We start from the raw sequence: 10,413 nt of genomic DNA, 5'->3' as shown, positions 1-10,413 counted from the left end.
TGATCTCACACATGCAACCACTTCCAATAGCACAGTCCTGGGCAAACGTCGGCATTGCCGGAGGCAGTAAAGGGTTCTGGGAGGGAATTCCACACTCTTTAGGCTGCATATAGTCCTACACCCTGTGCCAGTGTGGCATTTGGACCATACCCCTGCCGTGCTGACCCTGGTGAAGGCCGGAGGGGCTTGCTTTAGTCAAGGAAGCCTCAGCGGTAGGTGGTCTTTTAATGCTGCAGGCCACATTGTTCCCCCTGCGCTGTGCAAAATGGAACCGTTGCTTTGGTAAGGGCCCGAGTGTAGGGAGTTCTTCATCTCAATGCACATTGTGTGTCCAAGACCGCAGAAGGTGATGACTTATAAAGCCTGTGTATGCTTATTGTTCTCCTAAGCACATTCACCGGCCATTCCAGGCCAGGGTTCCTCCACAGGTTACTAGGGGTTCCTAGTAAGTGACATTCTTCCCACTGACCACCAATGTAAGGAGCATTCTTCCCACTGACCCCCAATGTAAGGAGCATTCTTCTCACTGACCCCCAATGTAAGGAGCATTCTTCTCACTGACCCCCAATGTAAGGAGCATTCTTCTCACTGACCCCCAATGTAAGGAGCATTCTTCTCACTGACCCCCAATGTAAGGAGCATTCTTCTCACTGACCCCCAATGTAAGGAGCATTCTTCTCACTGACCCCCAATGTAAGGAGCATTCTTCTCACTGACCCCCAATGTAAGGAGCATTCTTCTCACTGACCCCCAATGTAAGGAGCATTCTTCTCACTGACCCCCAATGTAAGGAGCATTCTTCTCACTGACCCCCAATGTAAGGAGCATTCTTCTCACTGACCCCCAATGTAAGGAGCATTCTTCTCACTGACCCCCAATGTAAGGAGCATTCTTCTCACTGACCCCCAATGTAAGGAGCATTCTTCTCACTGACCCCCAATGTAAGGAGCATTCTTCTCACTGACCCCCAATGTAAGGAGCATTCTTCTCACTGACCCCCAATGTAAGGAGCATTCTTCTCACTGACCCCCAATGTAAGGAGCATTCTTCTCACTGACCCCCAATGTAAGGAGCATTCTTCTCACTGACCCCCAATGTAAGGAGCATTCTTCTCACTGACCCCCAATGTAAGGAGCATTCTTCTCACTGACCCCCAATGTAAGGAGCATTCTTCTCACTGACCCCCAATGTAAGGAGCATTCTTCTCACTGACCCCCAATGTAAGGAGCATTCTTCTCACTGACCCCCAATGTAAGGAGCATTCTTCTCACTGACCCCCAATGTAAGGAGCATTCTTCTCACTGACCCCCAATGTAAGGAGCATTCTTCTCACTGACCCCCAATGTAAGGAGCATTCTTCTCACTGACCCCCAATGTAAGGAGCATTCTTCTCACTGACCCCCAATGTAAGGAGCATTCTTCTCACTGACCCCCAATGTAAGGAGCATTCTTCTCACTGACCCCCAATGTAAGGAGCATTCTTCTCACTGACCCCCAATGTAAGGAGCATTCTTCTCACTGACCCCCAATGTAAGGAGCATTCTTCTCACTGACCCCCAATGTAAGGAGCATTCTTCTCACTGACCCCCAATGTAAGGAGCATTCTTCTCACTGACCCCCAATGTAAGGAGCATTCTTCTCACTGACCCCCAATGTAAGGAGCATTCTTCTCACTGACCCCCAATGTAAGGAGCATTCTTCTCACTGACCCCCAATGTAAGGAGCATTCTTCTCACTGACCCCCAATGTAAGGAGCATTCTTCTCACTGACCCCCAATGTAAGGAGCATTCTTCTCACTGACCCCCAATGTAAGGAGCATTCTTCTCACTGACCCCCAATGTAAGGAGCATTCTTCTCACTGACCCCCAATGTAAGGAGCATTCTTCTCACTGACCCCCAATGTAAGGAGCATTCTTCTCACTGACCCCCAATGTAAGGAGCATTCTTCTCACTGACCCCCAATGTAAGGAGCATTCTTCTCACTGACCCCCAATGTAAGGAGCATTCTTCTCACTGACCCCCAATGTAAGGAGCATTCTTCTCACTGACCCCCAATGTAAGGAGCATTCTTCTCACTGACCCCCAATGTAAGGAGCATTCTTCTCACTGACCCCCAATGTAAGGAGCATTCTTCTCACTGACCCCCAATGTAAGGAGCATTCTTCTCACTGACCCCCAATGTAAGGAGCATTCTTCTCACTGACCCCCAATGTAAGGAGCATTCTTCTCACTGACCCCCAATGTAAGGAGCATTCTTCTCACTGACCCCCAATGTAAGGAGCATTCTTCTCACTGACCCCCAATGTAAGGAGCATTCTTCTCACTGACCCCCAATGTAAGGAGCATTCTTCTCACTGACCCCCAATGTAAGGAGCATTCTTCTCACTGACCCCCAATGTAAGGAGCATTCTTCTCACTGACCCCCAATGTAAGGAGCATTCTTCTCACTGACCCCCAATGTAAGGAGCATTCTTCTCACTGACCCCCAATGTAAGGAGCATTCTTCTCACTGACCCCCAATGTAAGGAGCATTCTTCTCACTGACCCCCAATGTAAGGAGCATTCTTCTCACTGACCCCCAATGTAAGGAGCATTCTTCTCACTGACCCCCAATGTAAGGAGCATTCTTCTCACTGACCCCCAATGTAAGGAGCATTCTTCTCACTGACCCCCAATGTAAGGAGCATTCTTCTCACTGACCCCCAATGTAAGGAGCATTCTTCTCACTGACCCCCAATGTAAGGAGCATTCTTCTCACTGACCCCCAATGTAAGGAGCATTCTTCTCACTGACCCCCAATGTAAGGAGCATTCTTCTCACTGACCCCCAATGTAAGGAGCATTCTTCTCACTGACCCCCAATGTAAGGAGCATTCTTCTCACTGACCCCCAATGTAAGGAGCATTCTTCTCACTGACCCCCAATGTAAGGAGCATTCTTCTCACTGACCCCCAATGTAAGGAGCATTCTTCTCACTGACCCCCAATGTAAGGAGCATTCTTCTCACTGACCCCCAATGTAAGGAGCATTCTTCTCACTGACCCCCAATGTAAGGAGCATTCTTCTCACTGACCCCCAATGTAAGGAGCATTCTTCTCACTGACCCCCAATGTAAGGAGCATTCTTCTCACTGACCCCCAATGTAAGGAGCATTCTTCTCACTGACCCCCAATGTAAGGAGCATTCTTCTCACTGACCCCCAATGTAAGGAGCATTCTTCTCACTGACCCCCAATGTAAGGAGCATTCTTCTCACTGACCCCCAATGTAAGGAGCATTCTTCTCACTGACCCCCAATGTAAGGAGCATTCTTCTCACTGACCCCCAATGTAAGGAGCATTCTTCTCACTGACCCCCAATGTAAGGAGCATTCTTCTCACTGACCCCCAATGTAAGGAGCATTCTTCTCACTGACCCCCAATGTAAGGAGCATTCTTCTCACTGACCCCCAATGTAAGGAGCATTCTTCTCACTGACCCCCAATGTAAGGAGCATTCTTCTCACTGACCCCCAATGTAAGGAGCATTCTTCTCACTGACCCCCAATGTAAGGAGCATTCTTCTCACTGACCCCCAATGTAAGGAGCATTCTTCTCACTGACCCCCAATGTAAGGAGCATTCTTCTCACTGACCCCCAATGTAAGGAGCATTCTTCTCACTGACCCCCAATGTAAGGAGCATTCTTCTCACTGACCCCCAATGTAAGGAGCATTCTTCTCACTGACCCCCAATGTAAGGAGCATTCTTCTCACTGACCCCCAATGTAAGGAGCATTCTTCTCACTGAGGCCTGAACATTATATTAGGGGTTCTCATGGGGTAAAAAGGTGGAGAAAGGCCGATATAAACTCTTATTTACAGAGCTGTTCAATGCCTCTGGACCGAGAGCGAAATGTGAGCCCTGCAATATTATTGTTACTATTAATACCAACTACCACACACAGGGCAGGACCCCACCGGCCAAAGCTAGACAACCGATACCTGGCATGTAACTCTACATTATGGTAACTGCTACAAAAAGAACAAAGTGAAGGGAAAGCAAGAAAAAAAAAGGGGGCAAATCTCCATGAGCGTATAGGAAGCTTTCTTCAATCAGAAGCTGGACCCCCCCAAAGCCCCGGGCTAGACGGTGTTAAAAAGAGCCGTAGCCATTTGCATTTTCCATTTGCTGGCCAAGAAATCCCATCATCCCTTGCAGTCCAGCTCCCAAAGACGTAAAAACAAGTCTTTGTTGTCTGCGAGCATCTCCGCACACTTGCTTCCATGTGACCTGCAGGTTCTAGGGTGAGCGGGAGGGAACAGATTCAATTCAGGGAGGCTAGAATACACACTCGTAGGGCGGTGAATGTGCAGCCAACGTGCGCGACGCAAGCGATCGCGGCGGCTCACCACCCCCAACCGGAATCCATGACTGAGATCTGAACTTCTCACCGAGGAATGGAAAATGCCGACGCAGTGAATGTTATTTATAAAAGGAAAGGTGAAAGATTGGTTGGTCATCTGGTGACAGATACTAGGTGAATCATTCACCGACTCACACATGTGCCCCAGTGTATTTATACCACAGCAATAAATCGCCATCCGCTACATACTAATATGGCAACTGGCTCATCTGCCAAAAGGATTTGTACTTCTGTCCATTCAGTCCTGACATTTACAAAGCTCTGCCTGTAAGCACAGCCCTATCTGCCCGGAGTGTGACTGCACACAGGGCCGGATTTCCCACAAGGCCAACCGAGGCTCGGCTTTGGGGCAGCAGGGAGGAGAGGGGCAGCAGGGAGGAGAGGGGCAGCAGGGGTGTGGAATTCCTATCTCCTAATTTGCTTTGGGCAAGCGGGGCTAAATGTACAGCGGGGAAGCCGCAGCTTGTTTTGTATGCAGCCTGCAGGCCTGCCATTCACCAAAGGTAGGGGGGCGCATTGAGTCCTGGCTTTCCTTCTATCCTTCGGATTACACCGACCCCCGAAATATCACACCTCCAACATGGCCCTCCATAAGGTAGAAAATACTCTGCTCCTGGTCTTCCCTCTACCTTTCTGATGGCACGCCACCACCGAAATATCACAGCTCCAACATGACCCTCCTTAAGGTAGAAAATACTCCGCTCCTGGTCTTCCCTCTACCTTTCTGATGGCATCCTCCACAGATATATCACACCTCCAACATGACCCTTCATAAGGTAGAAAATGCTCCGCTCCTGATCTTCCCTCTACCTCCCTGATGGCACACCACCACCACCACCAATATATCACATCCTCCAACATGGCCCTCCATAAGGAAGGAGATATTCTGCTCCTGGTCTTCCCTCTACCTCTCTGATGGCACACCACCACCGATATATCACATCCTCCAACATGACCCTCCATAAGGTAAAAAAACACTCTGTTCCTGACCTTCTCTCTACCCTTCTGATGGCATCCTCCACAGATATATCACATGCTCCAAAACCTTCCATAAAGGTAGGAGATACTCTGCTCCTGGCCTTCCCTCTACCTTTCCGATGGCACCCACCACAAATATAATCACATCCTCCAACACATGTTTGATTAAGGGACCCTGAGTGGCAAAATGACAAGATGGATTTGCATCAATAAAACAAACCCTTTTTGAAGACCTCCGAAAAGTAGAAAAAAAACCTCTGCTCCTGACCTCTCTACCTTTCTGATGGTACCCACCACTAATATATCACACCCTCCAACATGACCCTCCAAAAAGGTAGAACATACTCTGCTTCTCTCTACCTTTCTGAATACAACCACCATCAGAATATCACAGCTCCAACATGACCGTTCATAAGTTCGAAAATACTCTGCTCCCAACCTTCTGATGGCACCCACCACCGGGATATCACACATTCTCCAACATGACCATCCATAAGGTAGAACATACTCTACTATCACATTCTCCAACATGACCATCCATAAGGTAGAACATACTCTACTATCACATTCTCCAACATGACCATCCATAAGGTAGAACATACTCTACTATCACATTCTCCAACATGACCATCTTTGAAGTAGAACATAATCTGCTACTGACCATTTTTCTACCTTTCTGATGACAAGAACTTGGGCTTAGTTAATAAATTATGTGGATTTCATTGAAAGGGTCTACTGCCCCCACAACAACCAGTTTAAAGCAAACCTTTGGCCATTCATGACATTAAATACCCACACCTACTTTGTATAGTGTGTACCTCCAGGTGCTGGCATGTCTACTTCAATCCCCTGTAGAGTCCTCCGAGAAGCTATAAAGCCGGGGGCACTCTGAGACAACAACCAACCTCCATAGTTGTTGGCCTTACACCCTCCAGTCTTAAAAGCCTTACAATTGTCTATTGAGGGAACACATGACAGTGATGAGCCAATACTAACTATGAAGCAGAAGGGCCCCAAAGCTTGTGACCACAGAAATTGGTAACTATTTGCATAACAGAGCCCCCCCCCTTTCAATCCCCTGTAGAGTCCTCCGAGAAGCTATAAAGCCGGGGGCACTCTGAGACAACAACCAACCTCCATGGTTGCTGGCCTTACACCCTCCAGTCTTAAAAGCCTTACAATTGTCTATTGAGGGAACACATGACAGTGATGAGCCAATACTACTAACTATGAAGCAGAAGGGCCCCAAAGCTTGTGACCACAGAAATTGGTAACTATTTGCATAACAGAGCCCCCCCAGGTTCTGGACATCCCAAGGTGTTCAGAAGGGGAAGCAGAGCAGGAAGCTGGTGGTTTACAGACTTGTTAATGCCCACCATCTGCTTTTACCCTTTCCGATTCTGACCATTATATTGCAGTGCTGCTTTAAAATCCTGTGGGTTTTTCTTGCCAACATTTTGAGAGCCGAGAGGCCCACTACTCTCTGTAGACTGAGATTAATACATTCTTGGTGTATTACTAAGCTTCAGGAACACACAGGACAGCACATGTGCTCGGAGGACATGCCAGGAGAAAGGCACGCAATCACATGTCTTTATTTAGCTTGAGAGTGTACATACTGCTTCTGAAAGTTTCATGTGGTAACACACAGGAAGACACAACTGTATAAGCCCACACGAACCTTCCTGGGCTGCACATCATATAGGCCTAAACAAGGTGATGATTCCCTTATCAGGCTACCCCAATCTCCACCTCGTCCTATACAATCGCTATCCAGCACCAACAGAATTCCCACCTCGCATCGCATTCCTGCCTTTTAAAGTTGAAGGTGGAAGCTCAGTGTATATGAAATGTAGGCTCCTGCTTTCAGGTACACAGATGGAGGTCCCCAAACCAACCTCGTTGTGGGTGGCATTGCCATCTTTTCACTGGTGCTCTTCATAAACAGACTGAGTTGTCCCCTTTAAGAGAGAGCACCATCAAGGTAAACCTTTTTTTTTTTTAGAAGAACATGGAGGCTTCCATTGGTGGGCTCCTTCGGAAATACAAGTGGCCATCTTTTCACTGGTGCTCTTCATAAACAGACTGAGTTGTCCCCTTTAAGAGAGAGCACCATCAAGGTAAACCGTTTTTTTTTTAGAAGAACATTGAGGCTTCCATTGGTGGGCTCCTTCGGAAATGCAAGTGGCTATTCTGCTAACCCATTGTCTTCAATACGCTCACAGACCCAGAACAAGCCATTTTTTGCATACTTTGACTCCAAATATTGAAGACAGAGGGTCTGTTAGAAAGCCAGGCAAGTGGTAGCCTATTGGCTCTACTTAGTACAACTGATCGCACTCAGATTTCCATGTCATTCTATTGTGCCCATTTACATCCGAGCGATGCGCTGTTCCCAACGCTCAAGGTTAAGTACAGGAACCTCTTTGGGGGATGATGGCACTTCAATGGACTTCAATTAAGAGAGTGGAAAATTAACACTCTTCGATATACAGCAAGAAAATGAGTTTTGGAGCTTTAGGTGCAAGTCAGGAGGTCAGTGATCACTGTGCAGAAATGATTATGAATGCCTCAAACAACTGAGACATCTTCCCTTTGTCTCAGTTGTACATTTGTTAGAAGATTTCCCCGCCTGAATGGAAACAACTGAATGGAACACCATGAAGGCAGACAAAGAGCTATCAACCTATAAAACTCCATAGGCCAAGGCAGAAGTGAAGGTAATGTTTAACATACATAGGACACCCAAGGATGTCAGACTACGGCACTACATTTCGGTACTGAGGTACTCCCATGCAGATGCCTTTCTCTGCCACTAGGCCCAACCATAAACAATGATGCAGTTTCTAAAGGAATGTGGGTTTTTAAAGGCCCCCGATACTAGTTCAGCACTCAGGCCTCCCATTTCAGCATGAACTTGTGAATGACCATGGTAGACGCAGATGTTTGAGAGAAGCAGCTGCACAGTGAGGGTCTCTTAAACGATGCTTCCAATGTCCCATGAGGTATATCAATGGTTAGCAAATGCCCACCATGGACACACAAATCTCTTGCAGGTCAGGCTGCCCATCCACAGATGAAGAGGAGTCTCCAGGGGTTCAATGAGCACATGTATGGGCAACGTAAGTGGAATGGCCTAACCTTCACATGTATGGGAAACCTGAGTGGAATGGCCTAACCTTCACATGTATGGACAACCTGAGTGGAATGGCCTAACCTTCACATGTATGGACAGCTGGAGTGGAATGGCCTAACCTTCACATGTATGGACAACCTGAGTGGAATGGCCTAACCTTCACATGTATGGGCAACCTGAGTGGAATGGCCTAACCTTCACATGTATGGACAGCCTGAGTGGAATGGCCTAACCTTCACATGTATGGACAGCTGGAGTGGAATGGCCTAACCTTCACATGTATGGACAGCCTGAGTGGAATGGCCTAACCTTCACATGTATGGGCATGCTGTGCTACATCCTACCTCTAACTGGGCTAACATGGAACAAGCATGTACTATTTCACAACTCTGGATGATGCCTGTTCCAGGTCAGCAAGTCATAGTACTGACATCTTAAAATAAGCATTACAGTCAGCAAATTACCTTTACAGGGGGGTCAGCGATGGCAGCTTGCCCCCTCTCCCAATTAAGGATTCCTTTAAGTTAGGGTAATTAGCATCACTGACACGCATACACATGAAGGTTACCTCAATACTCTGGAAGGTAAAAAACTCATTTGCATTCGACACTCCTCTGCTATAAGTGGGGATAATTCACTCAGCCACTAGAAATCCTTCTTACATCCTTACAGTGAAAGAAAGCCCGACAGTTTCTACCGGCAACAGTTCCAATTTTTTTCCACCTCTCCTGTGAGATATTTTGGAGAAAGGGGTGGCCAACAGAGGTTTACCAAGCAGTGTGAGTTTGGTAAAGGAAAAACAAAACATCCCCCCCCTTTGGATCCCAGAGGAGCAACCCTGACCCCATCCTACATGTGTGTGCATGCTGTGGTATACAGATCAGCAAAGCAGCTAACTGTGCAAAGCCCAAGTCTAGTAAACCAAATATAACACATACATAACAAGCCGTACACAGATAGCAATCTTGACACTTAGAAGAGACCATAAAAAGAAAAAGGTCCTCACCTTTAGATCGAGTTGTGACATCCATGCCCTCCACCACCTCCTGCTCAGTCTTCACTTCTTCCTCTGCTAAACTGTAGACAGAAAAGAAAAGGGGGGGCAGGTAAGACACCACACACACACAACATACACGAGCCCCAAAATGTAGAGCCCAGAACATCCCCCTGCAAGCCTTGCATCTCTCACCAGTGTCAATCTCCCACAATGATAGATGAAGACAATGCAGGTGATGGCTCTAGTTTTAACCCTGCTCTCTCTGAGAAGTATAACAACACCCATAAATCGCCCTCTATGATCATAAAACAACACGGGTCAGTCCATTCCTGCATTAAGTCATAAGTCAAATGTTTCAGCATACGGATGGGGGAAAACGACTCCAGGGAGAGGGAAGAGGAGAAAACAAGTCACACTCTACGCACAGGCATTAGTGGAGGGCTATCAATGTGGCAGATAAACAGCACTTTGTGGTTCCAGTGTCAGTATTCAGAAGCCAGGGCTCTAACCCACAGGACTCTGCAAAGGAAGGACGTCTGCGTGGAGCAGGGCTACAGCAAGCTGAAGAGATTACAAAAAAAAAAAGAAAATCAGCTTTAATAAACCAATAAACTCCCTTGTCACCCCCTGAGCATCTTCAAGACACCTCTGAAAATGATACCAAACATCCTCTCCTCTCTACACAGCTGATTCTTCAGAGCACTAGGCATTTCTTTCTGAGATCATTCACAGTTTATGGAGAGATAGAGAGAGAGAGTCCCTTACATCTTAGTCATGTACAGAGCCAATATGGATACATAGAATTGTAATAACCTCTGCGATGCCAGAGCTGCAGCAGCCTCAGACTCTCTCAATAAGGTAAGATTGATGGGGGAGGGGTGCTTTTTTTTTCTTGGACAAG

General features: G+C 47.2%; 1 protein-coding gene across 5 annotated transcripts in view; it reads right to left on the bottom strand.

Moving 5' to 3' along the window:
• Positions 1-10,413, bottom strand: part of ZMYND8 (zinc finger MYND-type containing 8) — a 106,425-nt gene that overhangs the window by 82,852 nt on the left and 13,160 nt on the right. For 4 of the 5 annotated variants that reach the window (XM_018573966.1, XM_018573965.1, XM_018573968.1 and 1 more), the window contains one exon: positions 9,522-9,592. In XM_018573966.1, coding sequence (XP_018429468.1) covers positions 9,522-9,592 — 71 coding nt within the window. Of the gene's footprint in view, positions 1-9,521; positions 9,593-10,277; positions 10,337-10,413 lie in introns of those variants that run through there. The other variant, XM_018573967.1, reaches the window with a different exon arrangement.

This window comes from Nanorana parkeri, unplaced genomic scaffold (assembly GCF_000935625.1).
Source record: "Nanorana parkeri isolate BGI_ZX_2015 unplaced genomic scaffold, ASM93562v1 scaffold2648, whole genome shotgun sequence".
Classification (NCBI taxonomy): Eukaryota; Metazoa; Chordata; class Amphibia; order Anura; family Dicroglossidae; genus Nanorana; species Nanorana parkeri.
Note: the sequence above shows the minus strand (reverse complement) of the source record. Positions and strands in the feature narration are given on the sequence as shown.